Consider the following 19,546-nt stretch of genomic DNA (forward strand, 5'->3'; position numbering starts at 1 on the left):
CAACACCATAGTGCCCTCTAAGCTCATCACTAAGCTAAGGATCCTGGGACTAAACACCTCCCTCTGCAACTGGATCCTGGACTTCCTGACAGGCCGCCCCCAGGTGGTAAGGGTAGGTAACAACACATCTGCCACACTGATCCTCAACACGGGGGCCCCTCAGGGGTGCGTGCTCAGTCCCCTCCTGTACTCTCTGTTCACCCATGACTGCATGGCCAGGCACGACTCCAACACCATCATTAAGTTTGCCGACGACACAACAGTGGTAGGCCTGATCACCGACAACGATGAGACAGCCTATAGGGAGGAGGTCAGAGATCTGGCCGTGTGGTGCCAGGACAACAACCTCTCCCTCAACGTGACCAAGACAAAGGAGATGATTGTGGACTACAGGAAAAAAAAGAGGACTGAGCACGCCCCCATTCTCATCGACGGGGCTGTAGTGGAACAGGTTGAGAGCTTCAAGTTCCTTGGTGTCCACATCACCAACGAACTATCATGGTCCAAACACACCAAGACAGTCGTGAAGAGGGCACGACAAAGCCTATTCCCCCTCAGGAGACTTAAAAGATTTGGCATGGGTCCTCAGATCCTCAAAGAATTCTACAGCTGCACCATCGAGAACATCCTGACTGGTTGCATCACCGCCTGGTATGGCAACTGCTTGGCCTCCGACCGCAAGGCACTACAGAGGGTAGTGCGTACGGCCCAGTACATCACTGGGGCAAAGCTTCCTGCCATCCAGGACCTCTATACCAGGCGGTGTCAGAGGAAGGCCCTCAAAATTGTCAAAGACTCCAGCCACCCTAGTCATAGACTGTTCTCTCTGCTACCGCACGGCAAGCGGTACCGGAGTGCCAAGTCTAGGTCCAAAAGACTTCTCAACAGCTTCTACCCCCAAGCCATAAGACTCCTGAACAGCTAATCATGGCTACCCGGACTATTTGCACTGCCCCCCCACCCCATCCTTTTTACGCTGCTGCTACTCTGTTAAGTATTTATGCATAGTCACTTTAACTCTACCCACATGTACATATTTTAATTTTTTTATTTTTTTATTTCACCTTTATTTAACCAGGTAAGCCAGTTTAGAACAGGTTCTCATTTACAACTGCGACCTGGCAACTGCGATATTACCTCAACTACCTCAACTAGCCGGTGCCCCCGCACATTGACTCTGCAACGGTACCCCCCTGTATATATAGCCTCCCTACTGTCACTTTATTTTACTTCTGCTCTTTTTTTTCTCAACACTTTTTTTGTTGTTGTTTTTACTTTTTTTGTTTAAAATAAATGCACTGTTGGTTAAGGGCTGTAAGTAAGCATTTCACTGTAATGTCTGCACCTGTTGTATTCGGCGCATGTGACCAATAAAATTTGATTTGATTTGTTAACTCGCCATGCTTGTCATGTGTTTGTTTGGTAACATTTATTTGATAACTGACATCATTTGTCTCGTCTTTCCTTCCAGTGTCCAACGTGTTTATTGTGGCAGCTTTGTACACAGAGAGAAGGCTCTCGGTGGTGAGTTTCATTCTGATGTACTTACCATTGTTGCTATTATTGTTATAAAAAAGTTTTGCCTGCGCTGCAGACGGCTATATCAGTCCACTAATACAGGACTATTAAATGTTATTATTTTTTTATTGTGATTTTTCAGGGGGAGCTGCAGTCCCCTCAGCACCCCTACTTCCTGCGGCTATGATCTGCCTTAACGTGCTGTTCTTCTGTCCATCCAGGGCTGCTTCAGTGAACGTGTTGGGCTGCTGGTTCATTCCATTAACCTGTCAATCACTCTGTGCTTCCCGGTGGCTATCGTACTGATGGTGAAGTCCATGACTCCAGGTACTGCATGTGTTCTTATCAGCCTACAGATGTAGGATCTTAATTTGATCGCCCTGTTGCAGGAGAACTTTCCATTTTGCATCATTATGATGATGTGACCGGTGACACATTGCTTCTTGAAAGTCCGATGTCTTGAAAACTTGACTACTGACATGCAAAACATTTTGGGACAGTATCAACTGTGGACTAATGAAATAAATATCAAAAGAGAGTTTCTGAGTGGAGTTTAACTTTAATCATAATCAACATAATAATTTACATTTCCTGTTGCTGCAGTATTGTTTTCCTGCAGTAGCAAACTGGCTCAAATTAAGATCTTACATATGTATAGCAAATCCTGCTTTTCAGAAAAAAACGAAACTGTATCTGAATCCAGTGTGTCTCTGTGTTTCCACATTATTAGTTTAGTTAGTGTGTGTCTGTGTTTCACTATTAGTTTGGTTAGTGTGTGTCTGTGTCTTCACTATTAGTTTAGTTAGTGTGTGTCTCTGTGTCTTCACTATTAGTTTAGTTAGTGTGTGTCTCTGTGTCTTCACTATTAGTTTAGTTAGTGTGTGTCTCTGTGTCTTCACTATTAGTTTAGTTAGTGTGTGTCTCTGTGTCTTTACTACATTAGTTTAGTTAGTGTGTGTCTCTGTGTCTTTACTACATTAGTTTAGTTAGTGTGTGTCTCTGTGTCTTTACTACATTAGTTTAGTTAGTGTGTGTCTCTGTGTCTTCACTATTAGTTTAGTTAGTGTGTATCTCTGTGTCTTCACTATTAGTTGAGTTAGTGTGTGTCTCTGTGTCTTCACTATTAGTTTAGTTAGTGTGTGTCTCTGTGTCTTTACTACATTAGTTTAGTTAGTGTGTGTCTCTGTGTCTTCACTATTAGTTTAGTTAGTGTGTGTCTCTGTGTCTTCACTATTAGTTTGGTTAGTGTGTGTCTCTGTGTCTTCACTATTAGTTTGGTTAGTGTGTGTCTCTGTGTCTTTACTACATTAGTTTAGTTAGTGTGTGTCTCTGTGTCTTCACTATTAGTTTAGTTAGTGTGTATCTCTGTGTCTTCACTATTAGTTGAGTTAGTGTGTGTCTCTGTGTCTTCACTATTAGTTTGGTTAGTGTGTGTCTCTGTGTCTTTACTACATTAGTTTAGTTAGTGTGTGTCTCTGTGTCTTTACTACATTAGTTTAGTTAGTGTGTGTCTCTGTGTCTTCACTATTAGTTTAGTTAGTGTGTATCTCTGTGTCTTCACTATTAGTTGAGTTAGTGTGTGTCTCTGTGTCTTCACTATTAGTTTAGTTAGTGTGTGTCTCTGTGTCTTTACTACATTCGTTTAGTTAGTGTGTGTCTCTGTGTCTTCACTATTAGTTTAGTTAGTGTGTGTCTCTGTGTCTTTACTACATTAGTTTAGTTAGTGTGTATCTCTGTGTCTTCACTATTAGTTTAGTTAGTGTGTATCTCTGTGTCTTCACTATTAGTTTAGTTAGTGTGTGTCTCTGTGTCTTCACTATTAGTTTAGTTAGTGTGTGTCTCTGTGTCTTCACTATTAGTTTAGTTAGTGTGTGTCTCTGTGTCTTCACTATTAGTTTGGTTAGTGTGTGTCTCTGTGTCTTCACTATTAGTTTAGTTAGTGTGTGTCTCTGTGTCTTTACTACATTAGTTTAGTTAGTGTGTGTCTCTGTGTCTTCACTATTAGTTTAGTTAGTGTGTGTCTCTGTGTCTTCACTATTAGTTTAGTTAGTGTGTGTCTCTGTGTCTTCACTATTAGTTTAGTTAGTGTGTGTCTCTGTGTCTTCACTATTAGTTTAGTTAGTGTGTATCTCTGTGTCTTCACTATTAATTTAGTTAGTGTGTGTCTCTGTCTTTACTACATTAGTTTAGTTAGTGTGTGTCTCTGTGTCTTCACTATTAGTTTAGTTAGTGTGTGTCTCTGTGTCTTCACTATTAGTTTAGTTAGTGTGTGTCTCTGTGTCTTCACTATTAGTTTAGTTAGTGTGTGTCTCTGTGTCTTCACTATTAGTTTAGTTAGTGTGTGTCTCTGTGTCAAATCAAATCAAATTTTATTGGTCACATGCGCCGAATACAACAGGTGCAGACATTACAGTGAAATGTTTACTTACAGCCCTTAACCAACAGTGCATTTATTTTAAACAAAAAAAGTAAGAATAAAACAACAACAAAAAAAGTGTTGAGAAAAAAACAGCAGAAGTAAAATAAAGTGACAGTAGGGAGGCTATATATACAGTAAAATAAAGTGACAGTAGGGAGGCTATATATACAGTAAAATAAAGTGACAGTAGGGAGGCTATATATACAGTAAAATAAAGTGACAGTAGGGAGGCTATATATACAGGGGGGTACCGTTGCAGAGTCAATGTGCGGGGGCACCGGCTAGTTGAGGTAGTTGAGGTAATATGTACATGTGGGTAGAGTTAAAGTGACTATGCATAAATACTTACTTAACAGAGTAGCAGCAGCGTAAAAAGGATGGGGTGGGGGGGCAGTGCAAATAGTCCGGGTAGCCATGATTAGCTGTTCAGGAGTCTTATGGCTTGGGGGTAGAAGCTGTTGAGAAGTCTTTTGGACCTAGACTTGGCACTCCGGTACCGCTTGCCGTGCGGTAGCAGAGAGAACAGTCTATGACTAGGGTGGCTGGAGTCTTTGACAATTTTGAGGGCCTTCCTCTGACACCGCCTGGTATAGAGGTCCTGGATGGCAGGGAGCTTTGCCCCAGTGATGTACTGGGCCGTACGCACTACCCTCTGTAGTGCCTTGCGGTCAGAGGCCAAGCAGTTGCCATACCAGGCGGTGATGCAGCCAGTCAGGATGCTCTCGATGGTGCAGCTGTAGAATTTTTTGAGGATCTGAGGACCCATGCCAAATCTTTTTAGTCTCCTGAGGGGGAATAGGCTTTGTCGTGCCCTCTTCACGACTGTCTTGGTGTGTTTGGACCATGATAGTTCGTTGGTGATGTGGACACCAAGGAACTTGACGCTCTCAACCTGTTCCACTACAGCCCCGTCGATGAGAATGGGGGCGTGCTCAGTCCTCTTTTTTTTCCTGTAGTCCACAATCATCTCCTTTGTCTTGGTCACGTTGAGGGAGAGGTTGTTGTCCTGGCACCACACGGCCAGATCTCTGACCTCCTCCCTATAGGCTGACTCATCGTTGTCGGTGATCAGGCCTACCACTGTTGTGTCGTCGGCAAACTTAATGATGGTGTTGGAGTCGTGCCTGGCCATGCAGTCATGGGTGAACAGAGAGTACAGGAGGGGACTGAGCACGCACCCCTGAGGGGCCCCCGTGTTGAGGATCAGTGTGGCAGATGTGTTGTTACCTACCCTTACCACCTGGGGGCGGCCCGTCAGGAAGTCCAGGATCCAGTTGCAGAGGGAGGTGTTTAGTCCCAGGATCCTTAGCTTAGTGATGAGCTTAGAGGGCACTATGGTGTTGAATGCTGAGCTGTAGTCAATGAATAGCATTCTCACGTAGGTGTTCCTCTTGTCCAGGTGGGAAAGGGCAGTGTGGAGTGCGATAGAGATTGCATCATCTGTGGATCTGTTGGGGCGGTATGCAAATTGGAGTGGGTCTAGGGTTTCTGGGATTATGCTGTTGATGTGAGCCATGACCAGTCTTTCAAAGCACTTCATGGCTACAGACGTCAGTGCTACTGGTCGGTAGTCATTTAGGCAGGTTATCTTAGAGTTCTTGGGCACGGGGACTATGGTGGTCTGCTTGAAACATGTTGGTATTACAGACTCAGTCAGGGACATGTTGAAAATGTCAGTGAAGACACTTGCCAGTTGGTCAGCACATGCTCGGAGTACACGTCCTGGTAATCCGTCTGGCCCTGCGGCCTTGTGAATGTTGACCTGCTTAAAAGTCTTACTCACATCGGCTATGGAGAGCGTGATCACATAGTCGTCCGGAACAGCTGGTGCTCTCATGCATGCTTCGGTGTTGCTTGCCTCGAAGCGAGCATAGAAGTGGTTTAGCTCGTCTGGTAGGCTTGTGTCACTGGGCAGCTCGCGGCTGTGCTTCCCTTTGTAGTCTGTAATAGTTTTCAAGCCCTGCCACATCCGACGAGCGTCAGAGCCAGTGTAGTATGATTCAATCTTAGACCTGTATTGACTCTTTGCCTGTTTGATGGTTCGTCGGAGGTCATAGCGGGATTTCTTATAAGCGTCCGGGTTAGAGTCCCGTTCCTTGAAAGCGGCAGCTCTACCCTTTAGCTCAGTGCGGATGTTTCCTGTAATCCATGGCTTCTGGTTGGGGTATGTACGTACGGTCACTGTGGGGACGACATCATCGATGCACTTATTGATGAAGCCAGTGACTGATGTGGTGTACTCCTCAATGCTGTCTGAAGAATCCCGGAACATGTTCCAGTCTGTGCTAGCAAAACAGTCCTGTAGCTTAGCATCTGCGTCATCTGACCACTTTTTTATTAACCGAATCACTGGTGCTTCCTGCTTCAGTTTTTGCTTATAAGCAGGAATCAGGAGGATAGAGTTATGGTCAGATTTGCCAAATGGAGGGCGAGGGAGAGCTTTGTATGCGTCTCTGTGTGTGGAGTAAAGGTGGTCTAGAGTTTTTTCCCTCTGGTTGCACATTTAACATGCTGGTAGAAATTAGGTAGAACGGATTTAAGTTTCCCTGCATTAAAGTCCCCGGCTACTAGGAGCGCTGCATCTGGATGAGCGTTTTCCTGTTGATTAATGGCCTTGTACAACTCATTCAGTGCAATCTTAATGCCAGCATTGGTTTGTGGTGGTAAATAGACAGCTATGAAAAATATAGATGAAAACTCTCTTGGTAAATAGTGTGGTCTACAGCTTATCATAAGATACTCTACCTCAGGCGAGCAAAACCTCGAGACTTCCTTAGTATTTGATTTTGTGCACCAGCTGTTGTTTACAAATATACAGAGACCGCCACCCCTTTTCTTACCGGAGTCTGCCGTTCTGTCCTGGTGATGTAGCGTATAGCCCGCTAGCTGAATGTTATCATTGTTGTCGTTCAGCCACGACTCCGTGAAACATAAGATATTACAGTTTTTAATGTCCCGTTGGTAGGATAACCGTAATCTTAAATCGTCAATTTTATTCTCAAAAGATTGAACGTTGGCTAATAGGATTGATGGGAGAGGCAGTTTACTCGCTCGCCGTCGGATCCTTACAAGGCACCCGGATCTGCGTCCACGATATCTCCGTCTCTTCCTCACGCGAATGACGGGGATCTGGGCCTTGTCGGGTGTCTGTAGGAAATCCTTTGCGAACGCCTCGTTGAAGAAAAAATCTTCGTCCAATGCTAGGTGAGTAATCGCTGTCCTGATATCCAGAAGCTCTCTTTGGTTATAAGAGACGATGGCAGAAACATTATGTACAAAATAAATTACAAATAACGCGGAAAAACACACATAATAGTACAATTGGTTAGAGGGCTGTAAAACGGCAGCCATCTTCTCCGGCGCTGTTCGCTGTTCTTCTATTAGTTTAGTTAGTGTGTCTCTGTCTTCACTATTAGTTTAGTTAGTGTGTGTCTCTGTGTCTTTACTATTAGTTTAGTTAGTGTGTGTCTCTGTGTCTTCACTATTAGTTTGGTTAGTGTGTGTCTCTGTGTCTTCACTATTAGTTTAGTTAGTGTGTGTCTCTGTGTCTTTACTACATTAGTTGAGTTAGTGTGTGTCTCTGTGTCTTCACTATTAGTTTAGTTAGTGTGTGTCTCTGTGTCTTCACTATTAGTTGAATTAGTGTGTGTCTCTGTGTCTTTACTACATTAGTTTAGTTAGTGTGTGTCTCTGTGTCTTCACTATTAGTTTAGTTAGTGTGTGTCTCTGTGTCTTCACTATTAGTTTAGTTAGTGTGTGTCTCTGTGTCTTTACTGCATTAGTTTAGTTATTGTGTGTCTCTGTGTCTTCACTATTAGTTGAGTTAGTGTGTGTCTCTGTGTCTTCACTATTAGTTTAGTTAGTGTGTGTCTCTGTGTCTTTACTATTAGTTTAGTTAGTGTGTGTCTCTGTGTCTTCACTATTAGTTTAGTTAGTGTGTGTCTCTGTGTCTTTACTATTAGTTTAGGTAGTGTGTGTCTCTGTGTCTTCACTATTAGTTTGGTTAGTGTGTGTCTCTGTGTCTTTACTACATTAGTTTAGTTAGTGTGTGTCTCTGTGTCTTCACTATTAGTTTAGTTAGTGTGTGTCTCTGTGTCTTCACTATTAGTTTAGTTAGTGTGTGTATCTGTGTCTTCACTATTAGTTTAGTTAGTGTGTATCTCTGTGTCTTCACTATTAGTTTAGTTAGTGTGTGTCTCTGTGTCTTCACTATTAGTTTAGTTAGTGTGTGTCTCTGTGTCTTCACTATTAGTTTAGTTAGTGTGTGTCTCTGTGTCTTTACTACATTAGTTTAGTTAGTGTGTGTCTCTGTGTCTTCACTATTAGTTTAGTTAGTGTGTGTATCTGTGTCTTCACTATTAGTTTAGTTAGTGTGTGTCTCTGTGTATTCACTATTAGTTTAGTTAGTGTGTGTCTCTGTGTCTTCACTATTAGTTTAGTTAGTGTGTGTCTCTGTGTCTTCACTATTAGTTTAGTTAGTGTGTGTCTCTGTGTCTTCACTATTAGTTTAGTTAGTGTGTCTCTGTCTTCACTATTAGTTTGGTTAGTGTGTGTCTCTGTGTCTTCACTATTAGTTTGGTTAGTGTGTGTCTCTGTGTCTTTACTATTAGTTTAGTTAGTGTGTGTCTCTGTGTCTTCACTATTAGTTTAGTTAGTGTGTGTCTCTGTGTCTTCACTATTAGTTTAGTTAGTGTGTCTCTGTCTTCACTATTAGTTTGGTTAGTGTGTGTCTCTGTGTCTTCACTATTAGTTTAGTTAGTGTGTGTCTCTGTGTCTTCACTATTAGTTTAGTTAGTGTGTGTCTCTGTGTCTTCACTATTAGTTTAGTTAGTGTGTCTCTGTCTTCACTATTAGTTTGGTTAGTGTGTGTCTCTGTGTCTTCACTATTAGTTTAGTTAGTGTGTGTCTCTGTGTCTTCACTATTAGTTTAGTTAGTGTGTGTCTCTGTGTCTTCACTATTAGTTTAGTTAGTGTGTCTCTGTCTTCACTATTAGTTTGGTTAGTGTGTGTCTCTGTGTCTTCACTATTAGTTTGGTTAGTGTGTGTCTCTGTGTCTTCACTATTAGTTTAGTTAGTGTGTGTCTCTGTGTCTTCACTATTAGTTTAGTTAGTGTGTCTCTGTCTTCACTATTAGTTTAGTTAGTGTGTGTCTCTGTGTCTTCACTATTAGTTTAGTTAGTGTGTCTCTGTCTTTACTATTAGTTTAGTTAGTGTGTATCTCTGTGTCTTCACTATTAGTTTAGTTAGTGTGTGTCTCTGTGTCTTCACTATTAGTTTAGTTAGTGTGTGTCTCTGTGTCTTTACTACATTCGTTTAGTTAGTGTGTGTCTCTGTGTCTTCACTATTAGTTTAGTTAGTGTGTGTCTCTGTGTCTTCACTATTAGTTTAGTTAGTGTGTGTCTCTGTGTCTTCACTATTAGTTTAGTTAGTGTGTCTCTGTCTTTACTATTAGTTTAGTTAGTGTGTGTCTCTGTGTCTTCACTATTAGTTTGGTTAGTGTGTGTCTCTGTGTCTTCACTATTAGTTTGGTTAGTGTGTGTCTCTGTGTCTTTACTACATTAGTTTAGTTAGTGTGTGTCTCTGTGTCTTCACTATTAGTTTAGTTAGTGTGTATCTCTGTGTCTTCACTATTAGTTGAGTTAGTGTGTCTCTGTCTTTACTATTAGTTTAGTTAGTGTGTGTCTCTGTGTCTTTACTACATTAGTTTAGTTAGTGTGTGTCTCTGTGTCTTCACTATTAGTTTAGTTAGTGTGTGTCTCTGTGTCTTTACTACATTAGTTTAGTTAGTGTGTATCTCTGTGTCTTCACTATTAGTTTAGTTAGTGTGTGTCTCTGTGTCTTCACTATTAGTTTAGTTAGTGTGTGTCTCTGTGTCTTCACTATTAGTTTAGTTAGTGTGTGTCTCTGTGTCTTTACTACATTAGTTTAGTTAGTGTGTGTCTCTGTGTCTTCACTATTAGTTTAGTTAGTGTGTGTATCTGTGTCTTCACTATTAGTTTAGTTAGTGTGTGTCTCTGTGTATTCACTATTAGTTTAGTTAGTGTGTGTCTCTGTGTCTTCACTATTAGTTTAGTTAGTGTGTGTCTCTGTGTCTTCACTATTAGTTTAGTTAGTGTGTCTCTGTCTTTACTATTAGTTTAGTTAGTGTGTATCTCTGTGTCTTCACTATTAGTTTAGTTAGTGTGTGTCTCTGTGTCTTCACTATTAGTTTAGTTAGTGTGTGTCTCTGTGTCTTTACTACATTCGTTTAGTTAGTGTGTGTCTCTGTGTCTTCACTATTAGTTTAGTTAGTGTGTGTCTCTGTGTCTTCACTATTAGTTTAGTTAGTGTGTGTCTCTGTGTCTTCACTATTAGTTTAGTTAGTGTGTCTCTGTCTTTACTATTAGTTTAGTTAGTGTGTGTCTCTGTGTCTTCACTATTAGTTTGGTTAGTGTGTGTCTCTGTGTCTTCACTATTAGTTTGGTTAGTGTGTGTCTCTGTGTCTTTACTACATTAGTTTAGTTAGTGTGTGTCTCTGTGTCTTCACTATTAGTTTAGTTAGTGTGTATCTCTGTGTCTTCACTATTAGTTGAGTTAGTGTGTCTCTGTCTTTACTATTAGTTTAGTTAGTGTGTGTCTCTGTGTCTTTACTACATTAGTTTAGTTAGTGTGTGTCTCTGTGTCTTCACTATTAGTTTAGTTAGTGTGTATCTCTGTGTCTTCACTATTAGTTGAGTTAGTGTGTGTCTCTGTGTCTTCACTATTAGTTTAGTTAGTGTGTGTCTCTGTGTCTTTACTACATTAGTTTAGTTAGTGTGTATCTCTGTGTCTTCACTATTAGTTTAGTTAGTGTGTGTCTCTGTGTCTTTACTACATTAGTTTAGTTAGTGTGTATCTCTGTGTCTTCACTATTAGTTTAGTTAGTGTGTATCTCTGTGTCTTCACTATTAGTTTAGTTAGTGTGTGTCTCTGTGTCTTCACTATTAGTTTAGTTAGTGTGTGTCTCTGTGTCTTCACTATTAGTTTAGTTAGTGTGTGTCTCTGTGTCTTCACTATTAGTTTGGTTAGTGTGTGTCTCTGTGTCTTCACTATTAGTTTAGTTAGTGTGTGTCTCTGTGTCTTCACTATTAGTTTAGTTAGTGTGTATCTCTGTGTCTTCACTATTAGTTTAGTTAGTGTGTGTCTCTGTGTCTTCACTATTAGTTTAGTTAGTGTGTGTCTCTGTGTCTTCACTATTAGTTTAGTTAGTGTGTGTCTCTGTGTCTTCACTATTAGTTTAGTTAGTGTGTAGACATATTATTTGATGATTTAAAGTGTTTAATCTTATCTGCACGAAATGACTTGGTCATTATTTTGTGTGGTATTCTATGATCTACTCCTGTAATGGAATCAGTTGCATTACAGAAGTTACAGTAGTGTAGTATTATATTATCCATGTGTGATTTTAGCTAAATGTAATCAGTTGGGCAGTGTTTGATCAGTCCCAGTTGGCTCACAGGGAGAGGAAGGAATGAGTGAGGTGAATATGAGGCCAGAAGAGGAGTGGCTGAGAGACAGGTCAATGTCAGGTCAGCTCTGCCTGTCTTCATCAAGCTGGTCGCTAGCCAGCATGGCATGTGGTGACATACAACAGCTAACAACCTCTCATGTAGGCTACACATGACTCAGAACTTAGGAAGCTGACCATAACCACAAGATGATATTAACTGTCTGTGATGTTGTTCTTTACCCACAGACTTACAGATGTAGGATCTTAGTTTGTTCACCCTGTAGCAGGAGAACATTCCTGCAATGAAGGACATTTAAAAGTTGTGTATTACTGAAGTTTGTCATTTCCACTTTGATATTTCAGACTTGATTTTCCCTTACGAAAAATGTATCAACACAAATGTCCATGAATTATATCCACATAATAATAATAATAATAATAATAATAATAATAATAATAATTTTCCCTTTGCTGCAGGATTAATTTCCTGCTGTAGCAAACTGGCTCAAATTAAGACCCTACATCTGTACATGCAAAAAGACAAAGGTGAACCTACAGTCATGAGTTTTTAGTAATAATTCTCTTAGAGGAGAATAGGAAGGTTTTGTTTCTTTAAGATCTTCATTTTACCTCTCACAAATCAGATCATCTTTCCCTGGACGTTGACTGCGTAGCTACAGTATCCTTCCTTACCTAAAAGTCTTTATTTTTCCTCATCTGCCGTCGCCACGGGAACTGACAAAGATGTACCATCTGTCTCTTGTACCTCATGCAGGGCCACTGTTTATACATCAAGGTCAGGGGAGTGGGCCACGGATGCTCCTCTTGGCGAGGGAGACAGTCTCTGTCTTTCTCTCTCTCTCTGTGCCCATGCCATCTACTAGGTAACCAGCACGGTCCGTTTCCATGCAGCATATGGCTGCTGTTGATAAAGCAATAGTAGTCTGTTAGAAGGACCTGGGGGCCTTGCCAGGTTTCCTTGGACCTCGGTCAGTAGCGCTGGTAGGTGGTTGAGCGTGAGTGGGCGTTTGTGTTTCCAGTCGTTCATCTTGTGTGATAGGCAGGGAGAGGATGGTGAGTGTTGTAACTCTTGACTGATATGGATAGCCCTAGATAAGGACAGTGAGAGCCAGGTGGGCAGCATTCCTCAGCTTCTTGTTAGGGCCTGCTTGTTAGCCGCACAACAAAGCCAACGTCTTCGCTAACTGGGAAACGGAGGGTTTAATTCATTCTGTCCTTGACATAGTTTGAGGTGAGACAGCTTTTCTGTTATACAGTGTGATGTGCATGTTGAATACCTCATGTTGACTGTCCGATAATATATTACACTGCACACTGTGCTACTACACATCAAGATAATTTACAACCACCCACACCCACGGCATTAACTCCATTTGATGGGATAATGGGTATTGTACTGTTGTGCATACAACACTTAATATGATTGACTATGAATTCTAACAGCAAATATTGCATAAATATTGCTCATCATTAACATTGCACATTTGTCCTTGTCCTCAGCGGGTGGAGTGTCTGCTCTGGGAGTGTACACCATCCTGTTCCTGAAGCTCTACTCCTACAAAGATGTGAACAAGTGGTGTAGGGAGATGAGCCATGCTAAAGCCCGTAGCCTGGCCCGCTCCCTCTCATGTAAGTCCTCCACGGTCCTCTATGCCCCCTACCAGCAACTGGGCAACGACAGCACTGCTACTCTTTAACTACTTCGGATGTACTGCTTTTGCTATCGATACGGCTCAGGCTTTCTGGGCTTTTCACTGCTTCGGATTTTACTGATACTTCTGTTCTTGAGGTTTGTGCGGTGTGAGGGAGATTTTTCAAATACTTTATATTTGATTAAGTCTGCCTGGAGTGCCAGATGGGCGGAGTATGTACTTTTGGGACTATTCCTTTTTATCCATTGCGCCAGGCAATCAAGTATTTGAAAGAAAACTAATATTGTTATACCAGGTTTGCTTTCAACCCTTGCCCTCTCAGCTCTTCAGTGACGACTCCCAGAGTTGCTTTGCCTAGAGAGTTTGTGTCACCTGGATTCTACACTGACCTTTGACTAGTAATAAAAGGGCTTAATGAGGTTTCTGACTGGCCTCCACGGAAATGGCAACTGTGATCTCATTTTTCATAGGCGGCGATGCTGGGTGTTTGTATATGTACCCTTAATGGAAACCGTTTTCCTGTTGGTGAAAACTTGTGATATTTGACCCTCTACACATAAAAGTTAACACACACACTTACAATACTACTATCCACATCGCTCCTTAACTGCTGCACTGCCACCTGCTGGTTGACTGTACACATTAAGCTGTTCTTTAAGTAGAGTGACTGAGAATCATACATGTTTAATTGCTGACTCTCCTCTACAGGTTCCTCTATACCGCAGTCTAAGGGAAGTGGAGTGGACTATCAGGTCTCCTACCCTGGAAATCTGACCCTCAGAGGTCAGTAGAAGTTGACCATTCCATCCCAGGTAGACTCAGACCTGGGTTCAAATACAATTTTCAGGTACACATATTTGAACCCAGGTCTGGGTAGACCCCACTCTTACTACTGCTGCCTCAACCTATCCTGCTGTAGCATACCCTACTCTTATCACTGCTGCCTCAACCTATCCTGCTGTAGCAGACCCTACTCTTATCACTGCTGCCTCAACCTATCCTGCTGTAGCAGACCCTACTCTTATCACTGCTGCCTCAACCTATCCTACTGTAGCAGACCCCACTCATATCACTGCTGACTCAACCTATCCTGCTGTAGCAGACCCTACTCTTATCACTGCTGCCTCAAACTATCCTGCTGTAGCAGACCCCACTCATATCACTGCTGCCTCAACCTATCCTGCTGTAGCAGACCCTACTCTTATCACTGCTGCCTCAACCTATCCTGCTGTAGCAGACCCCACTCATATCACTGCTGCCTCAACCAATCCTGCTGTAGCAGACCCTACTCTTATCACTGCTGCCTCAACCTATCCTGCTGTAGCAGACCCTACTCTTATCACTGCTGCCTCAACCTATCCTGCTGTAGCAGACCCTACTCTTATCACTGCTGCCTCAACCTATCCTGCTGTAGCAGACCCTACTCTTATCACTGCTGCCTCAACCTATCCTGCTTTAGCAGACCCTACTCTTATCACTGCTGCCTCAACCTATCCTGCTGTAGCAGACCCTACTCTTATCACTGCTGCCTCAACCTATCCTGCTGTAGCCTGCTACTGGAGCTGTATCAGACTATAAACATACTCTCTCTTTCTTTCTCTATCTCCTCTCACTCTCTCTCTCTCTTTCTCCTTCTCTCCTCTCTCTCTTCCCATTGTGGTTTTAGATTTATATTATTTTGTTTTTGCACCAACCCTCTGCTATGAATTAAATTTCCCCCGGTCTCCACGGATTCGAATGAGCTTCCTGCTGAGGAGACTTTTTGAGATGGTGAGTTCTGTCCCCAATCATCCTTTATGCATTGGTTTGTTAATATGCTGCTTTATACTCTGTAAACTAGACTGAACAGTCGATGTGTCATGGTTCTGTCCTACTGATTATTTCCCAATGTGGTGCTATGGGTATAGAAGAGGAGGTACAACTTCCTGTTTAGCCCCATGTGAAGGAGCACATTATAGAAATACAATTACATAATAAGATCTATTCTCTTCAATACAATCTGACACAATCATCTACAGCAAACATGGATACAACAGATATAAGTAGCTTATTTAACAATGTCAACTTCCATTGTGAATTTCTCTGAACCCCCATTAGAAGATTAGCTTGGTTTATTGGTCTACTGTGGAGATGTGCACTCTGGTCCCAAGACTTATAATAATAATATGCCACTTATCAGACGCTTTTATCCAAAGTGACTTACAGTCATGTGTGCATACATTTTTGTGTATGGGTGGTCCCGGGGATCGAACCCACTACCCTGGCGTTATAAGCGCCGTGCTCTACCAGCTGAGCTACAGAGGACCACAAAGTCCAAAGCTAAAAGGCAGACAGCGTTTTTCCTACACACACAGACACTCAAGTATTGCTCTTTTGTTTGATTTACATTTACATTTACATTTTAATCATTTAGCAGACGCTCTTATCCAGAGCGACTTACAGTTAGTGAGTGCATACATTTTTCATTCATTTTTAGAGGAGAAATGCTAAGTAAACAAGTAATCTCTCTTCCCAGCTGTTCTTCACCCAGTTATTGGTCGGATTAACACAGCAGGTATGTTTTCTACTGACATTGACTTACATAGTGTGACAACATGCATCTACTGAGAATAAGCAGTGCATGTCATTGTATTGATGATTTGTACTGTTTATTCACCTCATCGGTCTCTTATTCTCCTCCAGTGGATGATACCCATAATTCAGAGTTCGATGAAGCCGTTCGAGGTAAAGTAGGATTACTGGTACATTTATCATTTACATTTAAAGCATTTGTACTATTTTCCTCTATCAATACAATCACTCTTTCTTCATTGATCCTGATCCTGTAGGATATGGACCTCCCAATGATGATGGAGCATCTACTCAGACTAGCCGTAAGTACACAAGAGAACACAGTGGTATTGTGGTCATGGTAATTGTGGTTCATAGTACCCTTGGGCCTTGAGAGATATGACATATACATAGTATTGGACAGTTCCGTTGTTCTATTGTTGTTTTATGTTGTCCTGGATACAAACAGTATTATTTCCCTGTCCTCTCTCTCCCATCAGGTGCCCAATCATTTTCTCTGGTTGATATTCTTCTACTGGTTCTTCCACTCCTCCTTGAACTTTATGGCTGAGCTCCTGCAGTTTGGAGACCGAGAGTTTTACAGAGACTGGTGGTAGGTGAAATTAGTACGGTCTATTTTGTTACGTTCCATTGTTTATTGCCAGTATGTTACTAAGAGGGAGAAGTGATCATTTCAGATGTACAAAAGCAAAATGTCGATATCATGTACTACTGTAAAATACATCACTTCACATGACTATGAGACTTTTCCCTTTCTTGAAGGAACGCTGAGACCATCACATACTTTTGGCAAAACTGGAATATTCCAGTACACAAGTGGTGCCTTCGGTGAGTAGATGCAATGCATTCTACACATAGTATATATAACATTGAGATCCTATAACTTATTCTATAGTATGGAATCAGTGTAATGAGGTTAATACTGAGCAGAAATGTTTTGGGGATGTATTGGTTATTTGTGACCTGGTTTAAAGCTGACGTGAGGTGTTTGATGATGTGCGACCTCCTGTCTCGCTCCCTCTCTCTCCCAAAGCCACTTCTACAAGCCCCTGCTGAAGTGTGGAGTCAGTAAGTGGCTTGGCCAATCAGCAGTGTTCCTGGCTTCAGCCTTCTTTCATGAGGTAAGGTGCTCTGCTCTTAGCCGGGTGAAACCAGACTGACCGCTGCGCACATGTTTAGTATCCCTTGTGAAGTGAAACAGAATGTTAGCTTTATCAGGCTGGTGTTTAATGAGGATACTCTGCTCCTACTGCAGCTCATATCATCACTGTCTGACGAAAACATCTAATCGCCAAAACAGAAACTTTTCAAGAAATTACAAAAATAACCATGTTTTCCCATGAACTAACATAGAATTATGACACTTAGAAGCTATTTTGAATACATTTTCTTGGTCCTAAAATCATGAAATGTTCAGAGTACATTGAGGTTAGTTACCACTTTCAATAAATGTAAAACCATTTAAATTGGAAAATATTGAGTTACAATTTTTTCATCAGACACCGACGATATACAGTATTTATACAATTTGTGAAGAAATCCTGCATTTTATCGGAATACAGTTTCATAAGTGCTGAGATTGCTAGTCAGATGATACTTTAAAGGCCACAGATATAGTTATTGCTTGACAGTACAGTGGCAATACTGCACAGTGGCTATACATTTAAAATAGGGCCCTTTCTGGGGATATTTCCCCATTGTCCAGACACACACACACACACACGGGTGCGCTTGGCTCATATCCAGCACTCTTCATCATTGACGAAGGTCAGTGTTAGAGGGAGGGTAGTGTAGCTTGGATGAGAGGAGGAGGAGGAGGAGGAGGAGGAGGAGGAGGAGGAGAGGAGTGTAACACAAGCCCATATCAGGCTACTGTGCTTCTGGAGGAGAAGATAAGAGGACTGTACGGTGAGGAGCCTGTTCAGTCAGCAGGTTCACAGAGATACGGCTCCCTCCCTCTCCCCGCCCCGGACAGACAGACAGACAGACAGACGGGGCTGCTGCTGCTGTTTTAAACGGTAACCTTCAGAGGACAGCGAGCGGAGCAGAGAGGAGCGGAGTGCCACAGGGCCCTGTGGGACACTAGTCCCCCCATCTCCTCTGAGTAATGACACACACACACACACACACACACACACACACACACGCACTCCCCTGAGTAATGCCATGAGGGATCTCAGGAGACTGGGATCTGTAGATCAGAGGGTCATACAGCAGGGTTCTGTCAGCTCCCCATCACTCAGAGCAATGAGGTGAGGCTTGATAGTCATCCAGCAGTCATTCCACAGGTTCGCTATCTGTCTGTTACCTCAGTTCTCTTTATGTCCTGTACAAACTGGGTGTCATTCCATAGGTTAGCTATCTGGAGTGGAGACATTATTTTCCTGTTCGCTGTGGATGAAGGAGATGGTTGTGTGGAAAACTGTTCTTGAAAACTAAAACCTAATGTTGCTGATGTTGTCTTCACAGTACCTGGTCAGTGTTCCACTGAAGATGTTGAGACCATGGGCTTTTATGGGCATGATGTCTCAGGTGAGATGTTGGAATGGAGAAATGATCATCCAGAAGCCTATTGTCTGAAGATGTTTTTGACTCATTAAAAATAATGTTGTGTTTGTTTACTCACTGAATGGAGTCTTTGGCTTTACAGCTTCCGCTGGCCTGGTTTGTGGCCCGTTTTCTCCGAGGTAACTATGGCAACGCAGCCGTATGGATCTCTCTCATCATTGGCCAGCCAATCGCCGTGCTCATGTACGTCCACGACTACTATGTACTTCACTACCGAGACGGGTCAGCGGGGGGTGGACCTGAATGACCCCCTCAGGGGGATATAGAGTACCAGCCTCTACAGGCCAGCCTTTTATAGGAAAGACAAATAGAGATAGAAATGTACTGTACTGTATGGTACTTTATGAAAGCACCTGAAAGGGGAATCAGCAGTAGCTACATTACTTTTTGGATGTATAAATGAATGATATGTAGCATTGATTCTTAAAGAATATAACTTATATAAATGCCTCAGGAGCTTAGTTCACCAGTCGTACCTCATCAGAACCTAAAATATAAGATTGTTTTACCAATGTTTGTAAACAAAGAAAATGTAAACAAACACTATATAGCCTCAAAACATGGTTAAAACTATAATTTTTATATAATGGATGGTCAATCCTTGCATCCATAGCTCTGTCCATTAATTTAAAAGTGATTACATTTCTCCAGCCCCATCCCTCAGCTTTTTACCGAACCAGGGGTGGGGAGGCGCTTTGTTATTGTTTCAACTGCTGATTTACTCTTTAAAGATAACAAACTTCTCATGGAAATAGTCAATATAGTTAGTGAATATTAGAATATGCCTTATTGAAACACGTCTGACAAAAGTGCCAGTTTCTCCAAAAATTTGCACAACCAGTACATGTGTGTTTGTGAAATTTATGTGTTTTGTGCCACTCAAGCCTCAATATTTTGTAATCTTGTTTTACTGGGGTATGTATAGAGGGATATGTATAGATATGAAAACGGCAGCTGTTGATTCTTGACTTTATTCCGTTAAATGTAAATTTTGCCATTATTATGTTGCCGACAGAACTACATCGACAAGTAAATATATTTCTCTATTTATTTGAATTATGTCCTATTTGACTTCTTGTTGTTACCACCATGTAATCATGTATTTCTCAGTTCCCTCTGCTTTATCTGCCACTGAGACTCATGGTCTTTGCGCCACAGTCAAAACACTGGAAAGAGGGCCACCTCTTGGCAGCTACTAGGAAGCTCATATGAAATAACAAAACTTGCACACAAAAAAGCTTCCATCTTGGTGTGCTAGTCTATTACTTCTTAATGTGGCAACATTTATCAAGTATAATTATATTCTATAGCATGTGTTGATGTATTTTA

General features: G+C 41.8%; 1 protein-coding gene across 1 annotated transcript in view; it reads left to right on the top strand.

Moving 5' to 3' along the window:
- Positions 1-19,267, top strand: part of LOC311140547 (diacylglycerol O-acyltransferase 1-like) — a 31,017-nt gene extending 11,750 nt beyond the window's left edge. The window contains exons 5-17 of the mRNA XM_084175651.1: positions 1,472-1,524; positions 1,740-1,845; positions 12,927-13,055; positions 13,787-13,861; positions 14,745-14,848; positions 15,594-15,632; positions 15,761-15,802; positions 15,907-15,951; positions 16,129-16,241; positions 16,412-16,477; positions 16,683-16,770; positions 18,119-18,181; positions 18,300-19,267. Of these exons, the coding sequence (XP_084031777.1) occupies positions 1,472-1,524; positions 1,740-1,845; positions 12,927-13,055; positions 13,787-13,861; positions 14,745-14,848; positions 15,594-15,632; positions 15,761-15,802; positions 15,907-15,951; positions 16,129-16,241; positions 16,412-16,477; positions 16,683-16,770; positions 18,119-18,181; positions 18,300-18,464 (1,088 nt within the window). The 3' untranslated portion in view covers positions 18,465-19,267. The remainder of the gene's footprint in view (positions 1-1,471; positions 1,525-1,739; positions 1,846-12,926; positions 13,056-13,786; positions 13,862-14,744; positions 14,849-15,593; positions 15,633-15,760; positions 15,803-15,906; positions 15,952-16,128; positions 16,242-16,411; positions 16,478-16,682; positions 16,771-18,118; positions 18,182-18,299) is intronic.
- Positions 19,268-19,546: the final 279 nt, after the last annotated feature.

This window comes from Coregonus lavaretus, assembly GCF_964263955.1.
Source record: "Coregonus lavaretus genome assembly, chromosome: 13".
Taxonomy (NCBI): domain Eukaryota; kingdom Metazoa; phylum Chordata; class Actinopteri; order Salmoniformes; family Salmonidae; genus Coregonus; species Coregonus lavaretus.